This window comes from Leuciscus leuciscus (genome assembly GCF_965113295.1).
Source record: "Leuciscus leuciscus genome assembly, chromosome: 2".
NCBI classification, from domain to species: domain Eukaryota; kingdom Metazoa; phylum Chordata; class Actinopteri; order Cypriniformes; family Leuciscidae; genus Leuciscus; species Leuciscus leuciscus.
In genome coordinates, this window is record NC_138726.1 from 61045790 (window position 1) to 61070859 (window position 25070).

General features: G+C 37.7%; 2 protein-coding genes and 1 long non-coding RNA gene across 3 annotated transcripts; all 3 read left to right on the forward strand.

Annotated features, from left to right (window-relative positions):
- The first annotated feature begins 1167 nt into the window (after positions 1 to 1167).
- LOC309492439 (uncharacterized protein) lies at positions 1168 to 5295 on the forward strand. Its single transcript, XM_082161417.1, has 5 exons — positions 1168 to 1448; positions 2316 to 2897; positions 3102 to 3245; positions 3372 to 3609; positions 4282 to 5295. The coding sequence occupies exons 1-5, from the start codon at positions 1299 to 1301 to the stop codon at positions 4941 to 4943; spliced, it is 1776 nt and encodes a 591-aa protein (XP_082017543.1). The 5' UTR covers positions 1168 to 1298; the 3' UTR covers positions 4944 to 5295.
- Positions 5296 to 10097: 4802 nt separating this feature from the next.
- Positions 10098 to 12228, forward strand: LOC309492556. The gene is made up of 3 exons (XR_014203577.1): positions 10098 to 10238; positions 11177 to 11210; positions 11460 to 12228. It is a non-coding gene; the product is annotated as an uncharacterized lncRNA (long non-coding RNA).
- Positions 12229 to 13954: 1726 nt separating this feature from the next.
- Positions 13955 to 17548, forward strand: LOC309483547 (aerolysin-like protein; the record flags this gene model as incomplete). The annotated part of the gene is made up of 2 exons (XM_082149435.1): positions 13955 to 14000; positions 16584 to 17548. Exon 2 carries the CDS (start codon positions 16601 to 16603, stop codon positions 17546 to 17548), a length of 948 nt encoding a protein of 315 aa, XP_082005561.1. The 5' UTR covers positions 13955 to 14000; positions 16584 to 16600.
- Between the last annotated feature and the right edge of the window lie 7522 nt (positions 17549 to 25070).

A 25070-nucleotide genomic window follows, 5' to 3' on the forward strand; every position in this document is an offset into this window, starting at 1 on the left:
TCACATTGCATAGAATCTTAGAACAGCTCATTCTGAGAAAGTGCTTATGATTGATTGAGATTGTAAAAAAAACACTGGGTGGATTTTTATCATTCTAGGGTGGTTTTGCTCACACACTGCCGACAAACATTTATGTTCAAACACCATGTAAAAGTGAATTTTGCATAATAGGTGCCCTTTAAAGCAATTTCTAAGCAGTGTCCTACAGCAGGGTAGTCTTGCAGTATTTAACTAAAGATAACTGCATCTAATTAAGTGCAGAGGTGGAAAGAGTAATAAAATATTCTACTCAAGTAAAAGTACTACTACTTGAATAAAATTCTACTCAAGTACAAGTAAAATTACTGGTCTAAAACACAGGGTTTCCGCGGGGTCATAAAAAGTCATAAAAAGTCATAAATTTAACAATAAGAATTTAAGGCCATAAAAAGTCATAAAAACGTCCGGATTTTCCATACAAGGTCATAAAAAACATTTAGCAACGTCTTAAATTGATTTGCTCGTCCATTAATTTGTTCTTCCGTCAAAATGCGTTTGCGGCGGCAAAAGCATTCATTGGTTTCGCATGTTGTAGTTCTGTATGAGGAATCTGGGTGGTATCACACTGGTATCACAGCGTTCCAGAACTACAAGGTCCATGCGGCAGCACTTGTCGGAGTGTCGGACTTTCACAGAAACCCGCGCGAACTCCGAACATACTGTTTCATACTGAGTCACTGCTTAGTTTAATTGAAATCATCCTGGCTATCACAATGGGAAAATGTACCTTTAACGATCTATGGCTCGAAGACGGTGAGTTTAGAAGCTGGCTCAAGCCCGTCGCTAACAATCGGCATCAAGCCTATTGCACTCTGTGTAAGAAGACGTTGGAGCTGTCTAGTTTAGGCATAAAAGCCTTGAAGTCGCATGCAAAGTCGGAAAAGCATATCGTTGCTGTAAAAGGCCTGCAGCGGGTGCAGGCGATCCGTCAGTTTTGTTCGGCTCCGTCACTAACGTTACCCGGTCCAAGTACAGCGCGGGATTCCGTTTCTGTCGCATCCAGTGCCACACACAGTGGTTTCGGATCAACCTCCACACTGAAAGCGGAGGTCCTGTGGGTGTTGAATACTGTGACCAAACACCAGTCGTACAACGGGAACGAGGACATTGCCAAACTTTTCCGAACAATGTTCCCAGACTCTGACATAGCCAAAACATTTACGTGCGGGAAAGATAAGACCTCATACATCACCCGGTTTGGCTTGGCAGATTATATTAAAAAAGACCTAATTTCCAAGGTCTCGGGGCCTTATGTGCTCATGTTTGATGAAAGCTTAAATCACACAAGCAAGAAGAAACAGCTGGACATACACGTTCGGTTCTGGAATGACGACAAGGTGCATTCCCGGTACCTGGGATCACACTTCATTGGCCATTCCACGGCCCAGGATTTGCTAAAGCACTTTAAAGTAAGTAATTAAAGTTTAATATTTAAAACATGTGATTTCTAATGCTGAATGTAATATTTGAAATAATTTCACCTTCAAACCTACGACTATGAATAGCCTATAACCTGTGTTTGATCCATTTATTCAAACCAATTTGGAGAGTAGGGAAACCTTTATATATTAATATACAGAAAGTCTCTTATGCTCATCAAGCCTGCAGTTAAAAAAAAAACAGTAATATTATGAAATATTATTACAATTTAAAATAATGGTTCTCTTTTTTAATATATTTTAAAATGCAATTTATTTTTGTGATGCAAAGCTGAATTTTCATCAGCAAGTACTCCAGTCTTTGGTGTCTTAGACTGGAGTACTTGCTGATGAAAATTCAGCTTTGCATCACAAAAATAAATTGCATTTTAAAATATATTAAAAAAGAGAACCATTGTTTTAAATTGTAATAATATTACTGTTTTTTTGTTTTGTTTTGTTTTTTAACTGCAGGCTTGATGAGCATAAGAGACTTCTTTCAAAAACATTAAAAATAGTAATGTTTCCAAACTTTTGACTGGTACTGTATGTTAATGGTCTCTACTCTGCACCACTCTAGCCATACTTTTTTGAGAGAATAGAAAAAGAACTATATACAATATAACTATATATAATCTCTTTTAATTTGTTTCATCAATTGCATGGCGTGGTTGTATTTTCAGAAACAGTCCACATGGATACCTTGAATAGAAACAGACATGTAGGCCTAGTCAAACAATATACTTGCTTGAACTTGAAAAGTGCAAAAGTGTGTGTGTGTGTATGTGCATGTGTGTGTTATCAATTAAGTGGTATATTTATTTATTTATCCTCATCTTTTTATTGTTTTCCCTTAAGGAGTGTGTGCAGCAGCTGAATCTCAGCAGGCTGGTCTCTGTATCGATGGATGGGCCCAATGTAAATTTAAAGTTCTTTGAGCTTCTCCAATCCGACTTAAATGAAATGTATGGGGGTGCTCAGCTGGTGTCCGTGGGGAGCTGTGGGCTACATACTCTGCACAATGCTTTCAAGGCAGGTTTCTCCATGTGGCAGGTGGAAAAGCTGTTAAGAGCAATGCACACACTCTTTAACAATGTTCCAGCGAGGAGGGAAGACTACATGACAGTCACAAAGTCATCAGTGTTCCCGCTATCATTCTGTGGCCATCGATGGTTGGAGAACCTGCCTGTGGTAGAGAGAGCTCTGGAGGTCTGGCCTTCACTTCAGCTGTATGTGGATGCGGTGAAAAGAAAGGAGCTGCCAAACCCTGGTACAGGCTCGTATGATACAATAGAGGCCGCTCTAAAGGATCCCCTGATCTTGGCAAAGTTGCATTTTTTTGCGACCATCGCCCGTACCTTTGACCCCTTCCTGAAGAGGTACCAGACGGATGAGCCAGTAATGCCATTCCTTGCCAAAGACTTGGCTGAGTTGATCAAGGTAATTTAAAAATAACTTTTGTGCTTGTCTGGCTCCTCAGCTACTATAATTATGTATGAGTATGATGTATTATGTACACTGTCTTTAATGGATGAAATTCTTCAACCTTTGTTAATTTTAACCTTGTTAAAACTGTGACATTACTGCATGAAAAATATGGATGTAGGGCACTTACATTTTTCATCTGGATTTTTCTTCTGACAGAGTATACTGAGGCGGTTTGTGAAGCGAGGAGTCCTGCAGGACATTACAAAACTACAGCTCACCAAGCTGGACTTGAGTGAGAAGAAGAACTTGCTCCTCCCACAGAAAATTGACATTGGCCTAGGTGCAGATAAAGCCCTGAAGGTATTATGGTCAATTTTGAAGTTGTAGTTGAAGTAATTTTAGAAATTTTGGTCAGGATACAAGAAGCAGGAATCATTATGTTGTACATTCTACTTACTTGTGTTTTTATTGTACATCCCTCTTCAGGACACTAAAATATCAGATCTCAGAGTCCTTGAATTTAGAAGGGACTGCATGCAGGGGCTGACTAATATAGTCAGAAAAGTGCAGGAGAAGAGCCCACTCAAATACGCCACTGTTAGGCAGATGGCCTGTCTGGACCCCTCTAACATGTTCAGAGACCCAGACAGGTGCAAGGAACAAATGAAATGTCTGGTGCAGACCTTTCTACAGGCCAAGCAGCTGGCAGGAGGTGTATCTGTTGGTAGGAGTAGTTCTGGAAGGGGCTTTGACCAAAGTTAGAGTACCACGCTGAATTATACTAATTATATAAGTGTTTATTAGACTGTGTTTACAGCATTATACTTAACTGTGCCATCTTGCAGACATTTGCTACATTTATAAACCTTTTCTCTTTTACCATCAGGGGTATTTTTTAGGTGGATCTCTAGCTTTTGTCATTTCCTCTTGTAATGGTCCTGCACCTGTTCTGTGTGCAGTAGCTCATGATTTAGGATTATTTTACATAGGGTTTTCCTTACTTACAATATAAAGTTTAGGTGCATCACCTAAGTGTTTTTAGGAAGCACATAAATCTAATTAGTGTTAACACATTTGAGAAAATAAATGTAAAAATTAGAAGGTAGCTTATAGTCTCAAAATGAAAGGTATCCTGACAACAGGATACAAACTGACTGGATGAGTGAACATGCAGGTGTTGCAGATTAACACATTTTCTGGTCATGAGTTTAAATTTGTATTTATCTGAGTTTAGTGGAGTTTCTATGTCCTCTGAAATCTTAGGAAAAAAACTGAATTTAAACCATCATAACCAAATGTTATTGTAGTCTTTATAGAGGCTAAAGTGGATCAATATATCAATATAATTCTAACTAATTCCCTTTGTAACATGTTTTTTTTTTTTTTTTAATTTTAGGGGATGTCATTCTACAACAGTTTGAGGCTCTCCTGACTCTTGAGTGTAGGAATGAAGAGTTTCTCTCCTTCCAGCCAATGCTAAAACGGCTGGACACCTTCTTGTGCGGCTGTTTAAGCCGTGCCTATCCAGTGGCTTGGGCATTTTGCCAGAAGCTGCTCCTCCTTTCTCATGGACAAGCTTCAGTTGAAAGGGGGTTCTCTGTGAACAAGGAGGTTGAGACTGACAATATGCAGGAAGAGACAATGATTGCACATAGACTTGTGTGTGATTATGTAGATTTGCACGGTGGGGTGACCAAAGTTCCCCTCACAAAAGAACTGCTGGTATCGGTGGGTGCAGCCAGGTCGAGGTACCGCATTTTCCTTGATCAGCAGCGTGCAAGGAAGGAGAGTGAAGCAGGGACACAGAAAAGAAAGCTGGCAGAGGAGTATTTGACCGACCTTAAGAGAAAGAAAACCACTGTTCAAGAGGTTTCCACCTGTCTCGCCAGAGAGGCTGACATGCTGGCAGAGGAAGCAGAGGGCAAATCGGGTTCAAAGATGGCCCAGCTCCTTTCAAAATCAAACGCCCTCAGGCGGGCAAGCAAGGAGAAATTGGCTGAGCTGAAAAAGGTTGAGGAGGAGATCATCATTAAAGGAGACGAACTGAGAAAAATGTAGACAGACACTGACTGACTGATTTGTTATTTTGGAAAGTAATGCCATAAAATAATTGTTAATTTACAATGTTACTTTACAATGTTACAATTGTTAAGTGTTCCTGTGTTCTTGATACTCAAGAAAAAGAAGGCGAAGGCTTCAGTTTCTTAATCTTAAGTAAGAAATACTAGAATTACTCTTTAAAAAATAAAACTTGTTACTTTCAATGAAAGTCAATAATAAAAAAAGACTTTTGAAAGGAATTTTAATGACTGAAATTATTTATCGTAATTCGTGTAGGTCATAAATTCAAATCATAATGGTCATAAAAAGGTCTTAAAAAGTCTTAAATTTGACTGATTAAACCCTGCAGAAACCCTGAAAACATCTACTCAAGTAAAAGTAAAAAGTAGCTCATTTAAAATTTACTCAGAGTAAAAATTACTGAGTAACTTTTTTTAACAGCGGGGGTTTCTCCCGTGTAGGGTTGTAATGGTATGAGATTTTCACAGTATGATATTGTCTCAGAAAATATTACGGTTTATGATATTAAAGGGATATTTCCCTCAAAAATGAAAATTAGCCCATGATTTATTCACCCTTAAGTCATCAGGTGTATATGACATTCTTTTTTCAGACAAATACAATCAGAGTTATGTTTTAAAAAAGTCCATTAAAGTGCATCTATTCATAATCTATTCATAAAAGTGCTCTGAGGGGTTAATAAAGGCCTTCTAAAGCGAAGCAATGAGTTTTCCTCATAAAAAAAAAATCCATATTTAATATGTTACAATGTACAATTCTAGCTTCTGGCCACACAGCCATACAGAGTCTACTTACGTCTAAAGCACAACTTGCGTAACTTATGAAGTCGAAGTAGCGTTGTGTAGCGTAAATATCAGCAGTACGTCTCCTTACTCGCATAAATTGTGCTTTAGAGCCGGAAGCTATAGTAAATATGGATATTTTTCTTACACAAACTCGTTGCTTTGCTTCAGAATCCCTTTATTAACCTCTCATAGCCGTGTGGAGCACTTTTATGATGGATGGGTTAACTATTATGATGGACAGATGCACTTTTATGATTGATAGATGCACTTTTATCATTGATAGATGCACTTTTATGATGCATAGAAGCACTTTTATGGACTTCAAAACAGAAAAGGCCATTCACTGCCATTATAATAAAGCTTGGAAAAGATTTTTTTATATAACTCCGATTGTATTAGTCTTAAAGTAGAATATCATATACACCTAGGATGACTTAAGGCAAGGGTGAGTAAATAATGGGCTAATTTCCATTTTTGGGTGAAAAAATATATTCCTTAAATAATATTTTTATTATTATTCATATTATTGTTATTATTTTGATAAGTACGTTCTATTGTAGGCCTACAATAGTAACATATTTCTGATATTCAATTTTTATTTTGACGGGTAGTGAAGATCTGTTTCAGCAGAGTGTGTTATGCGTTCTCTCAGAGCTGCTCTCTAAATGTTCATTCATTAAATCATGTTCTCATATTGTTTGTTAGACGCCGAAAACACAACGAGCATCAGGCATACTTGAGTATGCAGTAGACAAACCGGAGCACTACAGCTCGTTCACACAGGCACACAGAACATTTACGCAGCAGTCTTTTTGCGCTTTGAGACCATGTCACGATTGGATTTATTGCACAGCTATAATTTCAATTTATTCATTGCGTGGTTTACGTGACATCTGCATGTTAATTCCATTTGCATGACTGGATTCGGGGATGCGCTCTGCATACCTTTATCTGCATGGATAGATGGTCTATGTTTCCTCCTTTTTGCGACCACATTGCGTCCACATTTTCAGCAAATTGGATATCTAACCACGCGTTTTTCCTACATCTAAAGTAATTCGAGGGCGTTTCTCTTCCAGCTGAGTCAGCGTCACCTTTTTTGCACGTTTGTTCTCCCGCCCTTCAATCAATGTAGCAGTTTCCGGAGCGCGATTTTTTTTTTAACTATTTTTTTTTTTACTCAGTAACGGATGTGATTTAAAATGTAGCGAAGTACAATACTTCAAACAAAACGTACTTAAGTAAAAGTAAAATTACAGATTTTAAAAATGACTTGAAAAAGTAGAAGTACACAAAAAAACTACTCAATTACCTGTAACGCGAGTAAATGTAATTCGTTACTTTCCACCTCTGCTAAAGTGCTTCTAACACTTACAGAGTATGTATAGTATATTAATGATATAAATGAAACTACTTCTTTGGAATTAAAAGAAATAACACAATTATGTATCATCATCAAGTTTGTCCGAAAGATTGAAGATAGTGAGAGTGTAAGTTTTGAAAAAAACATCAACATTTCAAACATTTTGAAAAAAAAAGCTGAGAAAATAACGTTCTTTTCAAAGACTTCATCAAGATGGGATTAAGAGCGTTGATTAAAACAAAGGACTGTGAAGCTTTGAGTGTGTTGATTGACTCAATTCATCACCTTTGATCACCTTTTTTTTAAATTAAACTTATCAACATTCAAGTGTTGATTAAAAAAAAACAGAGTTAGAACCGATTTCTGAAATTGCAATGAAATTGGTTTGTGGCTGGAAACAAAAGAAAAACACTGACGGAGAAATAATTTACACTGTAGGACAATGAAATGCTCAAATCGCTCAATCTAATGTAATGTTAGTCAGTAGTTGGGCTCTTGTTCTGTCAGGTGGATTGATTATCAATATGTCTTATCCGTTCATAGAGGATATGCATATAACAGAAGAAGAACTTACTGTACACATAAGATTTGAAAAGAAATCTGAGGTATTTTTTTACTGACTGCCAAAAGCCACAGAACAGAGAAGCAATGGATCGCTGCGATTCACAGAAAACATCTGGATCTAGGCAGAGAAAGGTGGATTTGCATTTATATTTTGTGTCAAAATGTTGAATTTTGGGGTAAAATCATACTGTATTGACAACTCATTAAAATGAAATAAGATGAAATATTTGCCATTTTATATTCTGTGTACACTATGCGCAAGTGTATCTGGACAAAAGCCGTTTTAAACGCAAAGGGTCGTTACACCATATATTGATTTGAAGAAGTTAAATCATACATAAATTCAATTTGTGATTTTATTTTTGAAGCAATTCTCACTTTACAGCATTTCAACACGAGTGCCAGTGCTTTTCACAGTACTGTAGCTTTGCAGGAAGGTTTCTTCAAGCGTCTCGGAGACGTTCCCGCAGTTCTTCTGGATTTAGTCTGTCTCAGTTTCTTCTGTTTCTTCATGTAATCACAGACGGACTCGATGATGGTGAGATCAGATCATACCGGCTGCTGTCAGACTCCTTGTGCATACACAAATCTCACTGGATTATTTCAATTAATGGCAAAAAGAATGTTTGAAAATGTAAACTGATATTTTAGACCCGCGTGTAAGAGACTTCTTCTTCTTCTTCAGAGTCTAAAAAATGTACATTTCACTGTGTACAAACTGTAAAATACAATCTTGCACATCTGTAAATTTCTCTTTAATTTCCTAATGGTATAAATTACATTGTTCAGAACTAATTTTCTTTCTTTCTGAACTGTATTTGACTTTATTCAACTATACTTATGTACATTATTTTGCATTCGCTGACTTTAAAATGAACTGTCTGTCGATTTCACTGCGTATTTAAACCATTAAACGTGTAATAGTTAAACGTATAAATGTCATTGTTCAGAACTAATCTTCTTTCTTTCTTTAATTGTATTTGACTATTTAATACTTGATGTATTTTTAAATGATTTTGCATTCGCTGAATTTAAAATATAATTGTCAATGTCACTGTATTTAATCCGTTAAACACGTATAGTTTTAGAACTTCTTTATTTATTTATTTATTAAGACTGACAATATTGAACTACTTTGATGTCAGCACTAAACGATTTTTGCATTTAAATGTAATGTGCAGTTTGTTGCCATTGCTGCCAATTTGAACACATTTGTGAATGTCAGTTGACAAGCATTAAAAATTAGTATACAGAATGTCAGTAAGCAAACAGTTAACTGGTCCCATTGACTTCCATAGTATTTTCTTTTTCCTACTATGGAAGTCAATGGGACCAGTTAACTGTCTGGTTACTGACATTCTTCAAAATATCTTCCTTTGTGTTCAGCAGAAGAAATAAATTCATACAGGTTTGAAACAACTTGAGGGTGAGTTTAATGATGACAGAATTTTCTTTTTCATTTTCTTGTGCATCAACAGAAAGGTTTTTATGTATTTATTTTAGAGATTGTTTTGTAAATAAATTTGTAGTAAATGTAGTAAATTTGTAGTAAATGTAGAGGGTTTTAAATTGAATTTGTGTTGATTGTAACTAGGTTATTAAGATATTTATAATAACTTTATTATTATTATTTTTAATTACAAATGTATTTAATTATATAATAGTGTACATGATGTACACTGTAAAAAAAAACTGTAAATTTACGGGAAACTGTCTGTATTTTTTACAGAATTTTGCCGTTTTGTCATTATACAGTGAATACCTGTTATTTTACAGATATTTGTTGTAATTTAAAGATCCACTATTAAATTTACAGGTAATTGCTTTCATTGTGGTTTTACATTAATTTAACGTTTTTTAAAGGAAATTATCTGTAATTTTATAGGGTTATGTGTAATTTTACATAAAAAATTAAGTAATATTTTACAGATTATTTCTGTGGAATTAGAAAACAAAGAAAATAAGGTATAACTGCAGAAATCAGCAGTCACTTAACATGTTTTCCTTAAAGATTATTAAGCATGTGGGGGTTAAAGTGAGTTTTAAGATTTGTCCACACATTAGGCAGGCCTATTTAATTATTTATAATCTTTTAATTTTGTCTTGCAAATAGATGTTCATTTTGATCATCATTTGTATTTGCCCGTAAATTTCATTTAGGCCTATATTTTATGTCTTTTATGAATCGTTTTTCCAAATCTGCGTTGCTGCACATTGCGTGGCTTTGTGTGCGTTTGAATGTGTGTGTGCGTGCCCGCGCGCGCGGACGCGCGCAGATTCAAATTATCCGCCATTACGTTTCGTTGCTTGAGTCTCGCCCAGCCCACAACGGTTAGCTACAAATCTGTCTCTGTCGTCGATCTGTGTCAAGGCCCAAGGGCAAGCGGGAGATTTGAATTCAGAGCTATAATCGTATTCGACAGAAGCAGCCGTGAGCAGGAGCGCTGCTGAACACATATTAGTTGTAGTCTGGTGTCAGTCAGCCCGGAAATAACGCGCCCTTTTTCAGTGAGCCTGGTTCGTCACAGCAGACCTCATCCCGACCGATCAACGGCTGAGGTAAGAGTCTAATACTACATGTAAATGATATTTTATATTACATTTGTGTTAAGTGGTTAGACTGTTTCCATGCTAACGTTAGCATTCTTAAATTATGTTCAGTCATAACTGGCGTCGAGGGCAAAACACAAATGCAGCATGGGTCTTTTCAATTATCGATCTGTGTTAAGAAAGATCAGTTGAACCCACTCTAACTTACTTGTTAACTTATAGACCTAAAACAATCTTTAGTAGACTTGTTATTCATATTAAAGTCCATAATTGTGTATAAAATCTTCGTTATGATACTCAGTAACATTAAACCAATCTCTTAAATGGCGGGACATTTTGAAACCATGTCTGGAAGCTGAAAACTTTATTTTTCAATTATTATTTTTTTTTGTAAACTTTTTTTTAACTTTATTTTATTATAGTAAAATTGTAGTAAACACGTTTTTAGCTGATTTTTTTTACCATTGTAATAGCCACAGTTTTACTAAAAATAGGCCTACTGTGTTTCTTTTGTTTATTTCGTAATAGTTAACATGACTAACTTTATTAAGACCGTTAAGAAATCGAAATACTGTCTGTAACTTAACGTACTTGTTGATGATACAGGAAAGCCTAGAACAGGAAGACTAGAATATGAATACAACATGATGAACCCCTAGGTGTATCTAGGTCTAGGTCACAGTAAATCATATTCATTTAATGTTACTTTCTATAAATGTAACTTAGCTAAAATCACATGGCAGCTCAAAATATTACTGCTGGCCTTTCCAGCTCAGCTTCAAGATCATAGTCAGTTGAGTTTTTGCATTGTCCCAATGGAACATATTCTGACATGTGTAAATCTAATACTGAGTTTTAAAATAACTTGTGTGTGTGTGTGTGTGTGTGTGTGTGTGTGTGTGTGTGTGTGTGTGTGTGTGTGTGTGTGTGTGTGTGTGTGATTTCAGGTCACGTGGAAAGCAGATGATCATGGCAAACAAGGTATGGGAAGAATTCATTAAAACATAAAAATCATAATGGTTCTGATTCCATATGTTCATAACAGTCTTCTGATTCCATATGATTGCACTAAAAGTATGCACAAGGTTTGGATTTGCTACAGCAAGATTACGATTGTGTTAGATTCCACCCATCTTTCTTTCTTTTTTTTAACTAGGCTCTGTCATTTAGAAACATGACTTTTCCTATCACTAATATCTTAATGACACATATCTCTACCTTTTAATCCAGCCAGATGATCTGACGGTTGCTGCTCGCATCTCAGCCTACCTGATGGAAAATTCTTGCTGGATGAATGACCTTCACCTTCAAATCAGCCTTGCCAAGACAGAACTGCTTATGGTTCAACTTTCAGCCAAAACATACTTGCTGTGATCCTTCTGATTTGCCTTATCATTAGGAGGATCAGGCCCTTCCTATCGGAGCTACACAACTCTCTTGTTCTATCCAGACTGGGCTATTGTAATGCTCTCCTGGCAGCTCTTCCAGTATCAGTCAAACCTCTGCAACTGATCCAGATGCTGCAGCAAGAGTTGTCTTTAAAGGTAGCCCTATGCCTAAACTCACTGCTTCGGATCTATGTGTCCTCCAGAAGCATGTGTTCTGCAAGTGAACGGCGCCTTGTGGTGCCATCATCCCAAAGAGACACAAAACCACTTTCACTGACATTTACCTGGACTGTTTCCTGGTGGTGGAATGACCGGCGCAACTCAACACATTTTCAAGAAACTGCTAAAGATCCATCTTTTTCATAAACACTTCACCCAATAATACTATATCTTTGTAAAAAAAAAAAAAACCTTGCTATGTGTACTGTGCGACTAACTGGGACTTGTCACTGCACTTGTTGCTTTTTATTATCTTTAATTATTATCTTAATTGGTTAGTCACTTTGGATAAAATGTAATTGTAAATGTTAAAATAAGTTATACTGTAAAGGTATACGGTAATTGCTTTTTATTGTGGATATATTTACATGTTCTAAATTATATACTAAGCATCTATTAGTATTTCCTATCAATCACTTATCTTGATGTTTAGTGTTTGTTCAATTACTAATACTGTAAATATGCAGGTATTCTGTACTCATACATTTAGTTAATTTAAAAGAAATTGACTGTACATTTGCTATTAAGAACTTAATTAGAGATGTTGTGAAATTGGATCGGTACAAATAAAAATAAAAACTGTAAATTTACAAACATTTGTATTTGAATTTATGTACTTGTGTGCATTTTTTATACATAATTTCATTGTTATTTTACACAGAAAAACTATATTAAAAGAAAATTACTGTAGATAGACAGCATTATTATATAAAATAATTGTATAAAACCTTAAATTTACAGTATTTAATTGTTTTAAAGGTGTATATGACTTTTTTTAAACGTTAAAAATCCCAATAATTACATAAGATTTTATGTAATATTAAAGATATAATCTGTTATTTAATTATGGAAAATTACTGTATTTTAACGAGATTGTTTTTTGCCGTTATTTTACGGTAATTTTCTGGCGCCCCAGCTGCCGGAATAATACCGTTTTTTCACAGTTTTTTTTTTTACAGTGTATATTACATTAAAGTGTATGCTAGTTCACATTAATTGCTTGTCAGTATATTTGGAAGTACACTTTTATCATATTTCAAAGTTCATATAAAAATGTATTAAAGTCCCACTTAAGTTGTTCCAAAAAATCACTCTTAATTTCAACTAATTGCATTTAATTTGAGCTTAATCTGTGATACATTTGAAATCAATAACATATTATATGCAATACGTTTGTCGAAAACATTACACTTAATTCACATTTAAGTGTATTGTTAACTGACATTAAAGTATATTTTAGTTCACATTAATTTCTTGTCAGTTCATTAAACAGTACACTTTAACTATATTTTAAATACACTATATGCAAGTATGAAATTACTTCTTACATTTGTATTAAAGTGCCATTTAAGTTGTTTAAAAAAGCATTCAAAAGTTCAACTAAGTGCATTTAATATGAAGTTAATTTGTGATACATTTGAAACTAAATACAAATAAAATGCACTTAAGCAGTGAAAACATTACAGTTAATTCACACTTAAGTGTATTGTTAACTGACATTAAAGTACATTTAATTAACTTTAATTGCTTGTCAGTGCATTGAGCAGTGCACTTTAAATCAATTGTAAAGACACTAGAAGCAATTATGAAAGTAAATATAAAGTTGTATTAAAGTCCAACTTAAGTAGTCCCAAAAAATCACTCTTAATGACAACTTATTGCATTTTATTTCAACTTAATATGTGATATACAGTATACGAAATCAATTACACTTAATGTGTATTCAGTGCACCGAAAACATTGCATTTAAGTCACACTTAAGTGTATACATTTAAAGTATATTATTTGTATAATAAGTACACTTTATAAAAGGACACTAAAGTGCACTTTTTATTCACAAGGGCAAGGTCAGTGAGAGACTGCTTCATCATAGATGAGTAATGTCACTCAAGTCTTCTTCATTGTGATTTGTTCTGGTGATTGTTTTTGAGCTAATCATACTGTGTTAAGCTGCATTATGTATGGTTTTAAAATGGCACTCTACTTTGTGAGGTGGAGCTGATTACACTGGAAATCATTGATCAATCACTCGGGGTGTGTTTTAAGGACTGCCTGTCCCCTTCAGAGCTGTATTTAAGCAGCAGACTGACCAAACACATCACACTTCTCCAGCTTTGACCAGGCGAGCTGCTCTTGAGAAGAATTTCAGACTGCAGTCATTCATGTAAGTATACTTTCACTCAAGGGCACTTGACTTAAGATGTAGCTAGCTAACAGTTTCTAATACTTTGCATGAGATTATCCAACCCAATTTTCTTCCACCGCGTATCTATATCACGAGTTCATGTTTTTATTTGCCATGCTCTTTACGCAAAATGTACCCATTGACTTTAATTGGTTGTCTAGGAGCCGCTTTCCAACAGGTTTAAAATGAAAAGTCAAAATATGTTTAAGTTAGGTTTAGGGAAAGGTTTGGGTTTATATTTGCGAAAATAAGGATCAATCTGGATCTGGGCATTTCTAAAAAGTGTATAAATCACTAGTTTTTCTAAAAAAAAAAAATTTTTAAATTGAAATTCAGAAGTTATACAACTTTTATTTAAAAAAAGTTTTGTCAGCATTGCGATTCAATTTGTACACATATACACTCTTTAATGGACGTATGCACGAAAACACAATTTAAAACAACGCAGGCCTATTATTCATGTACTACTTCTACTTGTATTAAGTTGCTCAAGCAAGTAGTTAAAAATATTTAACCATGTACTTATATTAAGATTGCAAACATTTTAAATTAAAACTTAAAATTGACAAAACAGCCGACTATCATGCCTTTTCTTTTGCATTTAAATTTTAATACAATACATCTTGAATGTCACAAAGAACTTGTTTTTCCACCTCCACGAATGAGACGAGTGTTGTTCATTATGTCGCCTTGTTGAGGTAAATTGTAGTTTCACACATACTCCGTTTGCAGTGTGTATGCGGTGCGTATTTTTTTCCGTACCCCTTGTTAACAGGTCAGAGCTTTCACGCTGCACGCGGATGCGGTCCGGCGATCCGTTCCAGGTGCGGTGCGTATACAGCAGTGCAGAGATCGTTTCCGCACCGAGTCTATTTCTGCTGTGCTGCATGCGCTGAAAGTGACAGCACATGGTTCGTGGTCAAAATGAACACAGATTGATATGAAAATATAATAATCTCACCATACATGCGTTTAATTGTATACTACAATTTTTCACAGTCATCTTTTTACTTTTAGAAGACTTTTAGTAAATTAAGGAAAACTACAATTTACCTCAACAAGGTGACATAACAACACTCGTCTAATTCGTGGAGGTGGAAAACATGCAATATTTATTGTACAAAGATTTAAATTATGCAAAAGAAAGGGCATGAGTCTGCAGTTTTTGTCAATTTTAAGTTTTAATTTAAAATGTATGCGATTTTATATAAGTACACGGTTAAATATTTTACCACTTGCTTGAGCAACTTAAATATAATTATATAGAAGTAATGAATTGAATAATACGTTGTTTAAATTGTGTTTAAATGTGAATACGTCTATTAAAGAGAGTATGTGTAGAGAGAATCACAATGCTGACAAAACTTTTTTAAAAGGTGCTCTAAGCGATGTCTTAGAGAGACGTTACTACTTGTTGACGTTCGAATTGTTGTCAAACAAAACGGAGGCTAGCTCGACCCTCCCTCCTCCTCATCCCGTCTCCTCCCTCCTCCCCTCCCCTCCCTTCCGGCATAAAGGAAAGTCAAAGTAGTCACTACAAACAAAGTTGAGTTTTACTGATACTTCATTCAATGTGTAATGTCACCGTTAGATAAATGCTTTTATATATTACAGAACAGAATGCAGAAAAAGAGAAACATTATCTTAAAATCATTTCGCCACCTGAGGTTATAACTATAGCTCCCATACAAGGAGGCAATAATAGCATGATAGCGTTAGCTTCGCGTTTCCCACTGAGCATAAACAACAGCGGTGTCGTAAACAAATTTAGTCAAAGTTGTCAATAGCCTATAAATGAACATTCAAATTCATAACAAACCGTGGGTTAAAACAATCATTCACACAAATTGTCGCCCTATACTGTGAGTTTGCTTGATCATTTACAATAGAGATTGATCGCTAACGTGTTGTAGTCACCAAAGTTAACGCTGACTGCATAGTTCTAGCTAATGACATCCTTGTGTTGGTTTGGTGAACATGAACGTTTATTTAGAAAGAAAAATGGATTTACCTGTTCTGCAAAAACAGAGCAACTGGAATGTCGGATTGGAAGCCCTTCTGCCGGCGGAGTTCTCGCCACCTTTCCAAGGTTTTTCCGATGTAAATTCGGTACTTCCCGCGTTCCTTATCCTTTGTCCTTCTTCTTTGCAATTTGTTCATCGGAATGCCGTCTCTTTGGTCGTGTGTCGGACATAATTCAAACTTCATTTATGTCGTTCATATGGTTTATGACATCAAAGTACCGCAAGAGCAGTTCAAAAGCATAAGGAGCCATCTACTTTCTATTCGCTCCTGCGGTACTCTGATGAAATTCACCGATCGGTCTGTGCAGCGCCGGTTCAAGTCCAACAAGCCTATTATCAGGGGTGCTGGAGGGCTGGACATGATGCTACATAAACGCTTTTTGACTTTCTCCGTTTGTGTACATCTATAGGGTTCAGAGAATAATTTTTTCCCACAGTAATTTCACACATATCTAGTACAATTATGTGGTTTTGTTTTATTAATACAGTGTGTGCGTTTTTAAAGCTGATGTTAATTCTTATCTGATATTGCTTTCAGATCTATTTAATTCCAAGATGTCCGACACAATAAATCTACATCTAATTGGTGGAGGCGGAGGTGGTGCATTCTCATTTACTGGTGTGGACAACGGTGCCAGTTTAGAGAAGATCGGAGTCTGGGTGGGAGGATGGCAGGTTAGGGGTGTCAGGGTCTGGCTTTCAGATGGAAGAGTTGAAAATTTTGGAGAAGGTTCTGGACCGTATCAAGAGTACACGTTCTCACCTGGTGAGTGTTTCACCTCACTTTCCCTGTGGGGGAATGGAATAGGAACACGTCTTGGAGCCATCAAATTCAAGACCAGTTTGGGGGGAGAGTTTTTTGCAAAGATGACAGACTGGAGTTTAAAAAAAGAATATCCCATGGATGTCGGGTCTGGATATTGTTTGGGAGTTGTAGGAAGAGGTGGTGCCGACATTGACTGCATGGGATTCATGTTTCTCAAAGCAATTGAATCAACAGTTCTCACCGATGTCCACTATCCCACTCTCCACCAACTGATACCAAAGGTGACAGTAGAAGAAATCAAAGCCCACAGTTACAGGAACAACTCCTCCACCACACAAAATCAAACACTTGAAAGCTCAAAGACTATAAATAAGAAATCTTCATGGTCTGTGAGTGCAAGTTTATCTGCAACATTTAAAATGGAAGTGAATGCTGGGGTTCCAGCGGTTGCTCAAGGTACTGCAGGATACAGTGTCACCATTGGATTTCAAGGCACTTATGGTCAGGAGAACACAGAAGAGAGAACCGAAAAGCTGTCTACAAATGTAAAAGTGCAACCATGGAAGAAGCTTGATGTTTCCATCACTATTGGCAGAGCCACTTTTGACCTGCCTTACACTGGCACAGTGAAGATGACCTGCAAGAACGGCAGTGTGTTTGCGTACAGAACCAAGGGCAGATACAAAGGCGTCACTTACACTGATATCAAAGTGGATACCAAGGACTCTTATCTGTAATATCAAGACAGATTGCACATGTAATGTACAAGTTCTTTGAATACTTCTAATTTTGTCAATCATGTATCAGTTTGGGTGTTCAGGGAATATATATATATATATATATATATATATATATATATATATATATATATTCAACATTTGTTGTTTTCAAATAACCTTATATAATACAAATACACAAATATTCATATAGCTTCGTACTTTGTGTAATCACAATAAATAATCTCTAGATACTGATTCTCTAATAATGTGTTTAAAATTACATTTAATAAAAAAAATAAAAAAATAAAATAAACCCTCTGTTGTAAGCAGTGTTCCCTCTACTTATTTTCTTATTTTCATTATTTGTCTCTATTGGGCGAAGAACATTTCAGCCACATGAGCAACAGTCTTTATACCAGACTTGAAAAGTGACTAAATGTGGTTGAATCACTTAGTTGTAACTTGTAAGTTACAAGTTACAACTAAATGATTCAATGTCATTTAATTAATGTGCTATTTCTATTTGATTTGACCCTTAAAGTAACGTAAAGTAATCTCTGTTGCTCTATGATGCTGTATTTCATTTGAATGTGCAGAAATGCTTAGGGTTAGGGTTGGGATCTCAGTCAAGGAGTAATTTCTCACAATATAGTGACACTGTAACATGAAGCACATTTTTATGTGGATTAAAAGATAGTCCAATCACAGCGAGTTCAGCGATAAAGTCACAGCCAATGACAACCCATCTGAATAGAGGCGTCACACTTGTTTATTTATGGTAAATTATGACAGATGTCTTTCACGACTGAAGGGATTGATTCCTTAAATATTTAATATTTAGACTGTTACATTTATTTTTCTCTAATTAAATAATAAAGGCACATTTTAAAGGGGACCTATTATGCCCCTTTTCACAAGATGTAAAATGAGTCTCTGATGTCCCCAGAGTGTGTATGTGAAGTTTTAGCTCAAAAACAGATAATTTTTTACAGTATGTTTAAATTGTCATATTTTGGGGCTCAGAAAAACGCGCTGTTTTAGTGTGTGCCCTTTAAATGCAAATGAGCTGCTGCTGCGCGGCACAGTGGGCGGAGCTTCATGAGCTCGCGCTCAGTCTCTCAGGTAGTGATGTAGTACTCGAGTCCGGTCTCAAGACCGATTTCTGCTTTCTCGGACTCGACTCGGACTCGACCCTTCAAAGACTCGGTCTTGACTCGGACTCGACCCTTCAAAGACTCGGTCTTGACTCGGACTCGGCATAGGCGGTCTCGTCCCCATCACTAGTCCACTAGAATACATACCACTAGAAAATTTTAATTTGCTCTGCATGTCCTAACTATGATTAAAAAGGTCAGGGTGGGCTTAACATGTTGATGACAGAGCAGCACTGTTGAAGCAGTTTAGAAAAATAGGAAAAAGATGATGCATGTGGTAGGATTTTTTTAATGATAGTAAAAACATAGTCCATATTAAGACATTAAGACTGCTCCTCTAAACAATTCCCAAATCTAGCTTAGTCTGTAGGCCTAACTGTTGATTATTAACTGGGGTGATATTAAATCATGAATATGAAAACTGACATGTTTGTATGGTCTTGGTCTCGACTCCTAAAGACTCGGTCTCGACTCGGACTTGCTTCCTCAAAGACTCGGTCTCGACTCGGACTCGACTGAATTTGAAAACCAACGGACTTGGTCTCGACTCGGCCTTGACTCGGACTCGGCATAGGCGGTCTCATCCCCATCACTACTCTCCGGACTGATGATGATATCAGAAACTCTCAGTAACGGTGTTCATTTCGACCCGGAGTCGGACAATAATGCCTACAGAGTCAGAGTGCGAGTGCTGTATGGAGATGGAACAGGTATAGTTTAGTTTAATTACAGTTATAAAGTATTTGTCATCTGCTTGTATGTACCTAGCCTACAAGTCTGCTGTTTCGGACCAGGTCCGAATGATGATCAAAAATATACTGATGAGTTTAATAAAGTTTATTGTACATCACACAAAAGATGAAGCGTCAGTTTTACTCATAGAAGTTAAAGTTCTGGTTTATTATTCTCTCTACTGTTGATTCAATGACATGACAAATTAAAACTATTCCTGTTTTTCATTGCACGTTTTTATTTTATTTTGTAATCTTTAAAGCAGGCCTTCAATAATTTCCTAAATCAAAGACACTTGTAAGTTTATCATTGCACGTTTTTCATTGTAAAAAAAAGTTCCGCTTATAGGCCTATATATATATATATATATATTAGTGCTGGGCAATGATTCAAATTTTTTATCGCGATTAATCGCATGATTTTCTTGTGATTAATCACGATTAATCGCATTATTATGCGCAAAATGTAATAATGAATTCTAAAGTAGTGTATTGCACACTTTTGATCTAAATGTACTGCTATATACACAAAAGTGCAATAACATGTGGTTTGCAAAAACTTTAAACAAATAGTCTAATGTGCTTTTTACCAGCAGTATTCCCTTTACACAGTAGCAATAAAATATTTCTTGTAAATCTCAACTTAAACATTAATGTAATCGAATCAAATATTAAACCAAAGCTATTTGCCACTGCCAGGGCATTACCTTTTATCTAGCTTGTTAAACAAGTTACCATCAGAGTCCTGTTTTCTTGGGGGGTTTTTTCTGAACCGGTATCAACAGGTATCTTTCATCAGGGAGCAGCAGAAACAGTCTGTGTTCAGTAGCAAGTTTCCCTGTTATTACTGTGCGTTAGGGCTTGCATAGACTAGTCGAGTAGTCGATAGATCGACTACTTCAACCACTAGTCGACGCTGTCGGAAACAATCGACTACTCGAGCGTCCATTAACCATAAATTAATTAAAAATGGCGAACGTCACCAACAGACACTACACGTCAGATGTGTGGGAGTATTTCATCAAGGATGACAAATATATTGTAATTGGCCAACTCTGCAAGAGGCCGTTCACATTGCGTCTAAAAACGTGTGGAAAGCCGTGCCACTGTCTCCTACAAGCACTTGCTATGCAACCAAACTGCGCTCTCCATGATGATGACGAAGTAGTATCATTCAGCAAAGGATTTCTAGCCCTTGCATTAGCTTTACTACTAGATATATTTCTGGAGATGAGAAGGAAAAACCCGCCATGTTATGTAGTAACCGATGTGGCTCGGGTTAAATGAATCACTGTGGTACGTCTGGTCAGGACGCAATGAAGATGCACTTAGGTTTCATTGATGATTTATTGGGTGTACTTGTATATGTGTGGTTCTATAAGACAAATAGAAAACAATATATCAATACTTAACATTAATAAATAATTGTTAATCAATAACAAAGACATTTCAATAATTAGAAAGCATTCGAACATATCCAGAAGTCGTATTATTCACTTTGTTATTATCTTATCTGACTTTGGTCAGACTGGGGATCGAACCCCTGGCCGTTGCGTTAATGACGTCACATCGACAGCGCGTGCAAAACAGAATGACGAAGCACTTTCTTAGCATACTCGGCAATGTCAACAAATAATATAAATCTACCCAATTAAAGGCTATTACAATAATGCTTGATATAAACAACAATAACATAATGTGTAAACAATTATTAACATGCAATGAGATAATATGCAGATCGATCGGCCGTACAGCCGACTTTAATAAGGCCTATTTAACCTAACAAACAGAACTATGTTGATAAGATCCATAAACATAGAAACTTACTTTTAGATGCACGCACACGATTAATAACACCACTTTTCTGAAATGAGGCAAACTCTCGTGAGCTCCGCAGTCCACACTCTACGGATTCATAACAACAACTAACGCACTTCCTTTTCAGCATATTCCAATTACTCCGTTATTCCACAAGGGGGCGTTAACAGTCCATAGTCATTGAATCTGTCAACTCTCAATAAGAAAACCCTACTAATATAAATCTATTACCTTAAGTGCTAAATACAAAGCCCTTTGAAACAGCCGCCCCCAAATTTGCACAGTCAAATTTGCTTATTTAGAAGAGCTTGAAACTACATCTGTGTCTGGGAGTGCTGGTAGTTTGATGAGGCGCGCTACGGGTCTGATATATGTTCTGTCTTTAATTTTCACCTCTGCTGTTCTGATTCGTCCGTCAGTCCCGGGGAAAACATTAGTGATTTTTCCTACAGGCCAGAGTGCTCTGGGTAACTGTGGGTCCACAATCATAACAATCATGTCCAATTGCAACTGGTCTTTGTCCCTCTGCCATTTAGCACGGGTTTGTAGGTTGGGCAGGTAGTACTTTGTGAAGTGTGTCCAGAACTGATCGGCAAGTACTTGAGAGTGTCTCCATCTACGGCGGCTTAAGAGTTCTGTTTCATGATAAACGGTCTGTGGGAGTGATGGATCCAGCCGCCCCATGAGAAGAAGGTTTGGAGTCACCGGGTTAGGGTCAGCAATATCTGTGGAAATGTAACCCAGAGGTTTAGAATTCAGAATTCCTTCTATTTCAGTGAGAACCGTGTTCAGGACCTCCTCAGTCGTGCTTTGCCCTTGTAAAGTGGCATACAGTGCAGACTTGATTGATCTTATCTCACGTTCCCAAACTCCTCCAAAATGGGGACTACTGGGAGGATTAAATCTGAATTGTATTTGCTGTTTGGCCAACTCTGTCTGCAGGGTAGGACCCAATGATTTGAATGACTCTTGGAGCTCTCTTTCACCACCTTTAAAGTTTGTGCCTTGATCTGATAGCAATTCTGAAGGTTTTCCTCGACGTGATGTAAAGCGTCTTAGAGCCATCAGGAATGAGTCAGTATCAAGGCTGCTTAAAAGGTCGATGTGGACAGCACGGGTAGTCAGGCATTTAAACAAGATGCCCCAACGTTTCTCACATCGTCTACCTAATTTAACTGTAAATGGTCCAAAACAGTCCATTCCAGTAGAGAAGAATGGGGGTTTGAATATTTGCAGTCTGGCCTGAGGGAGATCTGCCATTTGAGGCACTGTCGGTTTAGCTCGCCACCTTTGACAGTCTGGGCAGGAGTATTGCTGCCGTTTAACGGCTTCTCTACCGCGTAAAATCCAATATTTACGGCGGATCTCTGCAAAGACCCGTTCAGAGCCAGGGTGATGAAGCTCTTTATCAATGTCCTGAATGAGTAGTTGGGTTATTTTGTGGGATGGATCTAGGACAACTGGGTGGATAACATCTGCATCCAGTTGTTGACTGCGGCGAAGTCGCCCACCAACTCGAATGAGGCCCACTGTGTGGTCATACTCAGGTGCCAAAGTTATTAGGCGGCTAGAATACGGTACTGGTTTACCTTCTACTAGACAGTGGAGGTCCTCAGGGAAGCTATCATATTGAACTTTCTTCAGAATGTCTCTTTCTGCTAATTGATGATCCTCAGCTGAGGGATCCCCTTCTTTACCTGCCACCCCATGGCATAGAAGTGCTGCAGCTTCCACTAAAGCTTTAAAACTGCTGAACTGTTGTGGGTCAGGCAAGGACTGGACATCAGCAACTGTTACGTGACTACAGAAAGTAGTCTTCTTCAGTTCAGCAGGATTGTCAGATGTACTTATGTTGGGAATCATCGGCCAGCAGCTGGGTGAGTGCAGGAGAAATTCTGGTCCTTGACTCCATAATTTGTGTGTAGATAGCTCTTTTAGAGTTTTCCCATGAGTGATGTAGTCAGCTGGATTGTTGGTGGATTCCACATACCGCCATGTGTGAGCACTTGTGAGTTCTTGTATTTCGGCAATTCTGGTTTCCACAAACACTTTATAGCGACAGGATTCCGACTGAAGCCATGTCAGGACTGTAGTGGAGTCGGTCCAGAGTACGAAGGATTCAATGTTCAGGGTGAGCTCTTTAGCTAATAACGAAGCTAACTGCGCACCCGTAAGAGCTGACAACACAGTTCCAATCTAGGCACAGATAACTGGCGTTTAGGGGCTATTCTTGACCTGGCTGTGAGAAAAGCTACCTCGACACTTCCCCTTGCCTCCTCTGTGCGCAAGTATGCTACGGACCCATAGGCCTGTTCGGAGGCATCACTGAATATATGTACTTGACGACTACAATTAAGGGAGTCCATCTGGGAGCTCACATAGCAGCGAGGTAATTTGATTTGAGTTAGATGTGGCAGTTCTCTTTGCCAATCATGCCATGTTTCAAGAATGTCATTTGGCAGTAGTGGGTCATCCCACTCTCTCTGTTTTGCCCACAGACTCTGTATAAGTATCTTGGCCCGAGTGATATAGGGAACAAGGAACCCAAGGGGGTCATACTGGCTCGCTACTACCTTGTATATGTTTCTCATTGTGGGGGTTGAACAGTCAGCAAGGCGGCTTTGGTATCCAAGAGTATCAGATTGACACATCCAACGCAATCCTAATGCAAGTTCTTGAGGATCTGATTCGGTTTGGTTAAGCCAAAGCTCACTGCTTTCAGATCTGGCTTCCTTTGGCAGATGATTGATGACATTAGGTGAATTGCATGCCCATTGTCGTAGTTCAAATCCTCCTTCTGCTAACAGATTCCTCAGTGTGTTCACTAGCCCTTTAGCCTCCTCAAATGTAGCGACACTCTGTAGACAGTTATCTACATAGAAACATCTTTCGATGGAGTGTCGGACATTGTCTCCTGGCTCACTGTGGTCAATTACGTGCTTCTGTAGTGCGTATGTGGCACAACACGGACTACACGTTGTTCCAAATGGGAGCACTTGCCACTCGTAGATGCTTGGGAGTTCCTCTCTGTTCAGATCACGCCATAGGAATCGGAGGAGGGGCTTGTCCTCTGGTAGTAGTCTCACTTGATGGAACATGCCCTTTATATCACTACTAAAGGCTACTGCATGCTCCCGGAATCGTAGCAGCACCCCGAGCAAGGAGGACCCCAGAGTTGGTCCAGGCAGAAGCAGATCATTCAGGTTTTCGCCTCTGTATGAGAAAGAACAATTGAAAACAACTCAGTTTTTTTCATTATGCCTCACCATGTGGTGGGGGATGAACCATGATTCTTCTTCCCCAGTCAGTTTCTGCCCTGGTATCGCAACCACATAGCCTGCCTGTACCAGTCTCTGAATTTCAGCTCTGTAAGCTTCTGACTTCACAGGATCCCTAGCCAGGCGATTCTCTGTGCTGCGAAGATTAGGCATTACAGATTGCTTTGTGGCATGTAATTTTGGCATATTCTTAACTCTTAAGAGGGGCGTAGCATAGCGTTGGGTCCCATTTATATCAACTCGGGTTGTCTTTGCCTCTAGTAGGTCGATGGCGGCTTGATCTTGTTTGGATCTGGTGGCGAGTTTCTCGCTCCTGTAGGGCAGTACATCGAGTTGCCACAGTTTTTCAACATGTCTGAATAGCTCATTGGAAGGGGAGCGAATTGATATGTTAAAACATTGTTGGGTGAGAAGTGGATGTTGCACAAGCTTAGCTGGCCCTTGGACTGTCCAGCCTAGTCTCGTCTTCACTGCTGCTGGTCCACCAGGAGGACCCAAGCGTACAGGCTCAATTGGGGTAACTAAGTGTGGATAGTCAGAGCCGATTAATAAGAGGGGC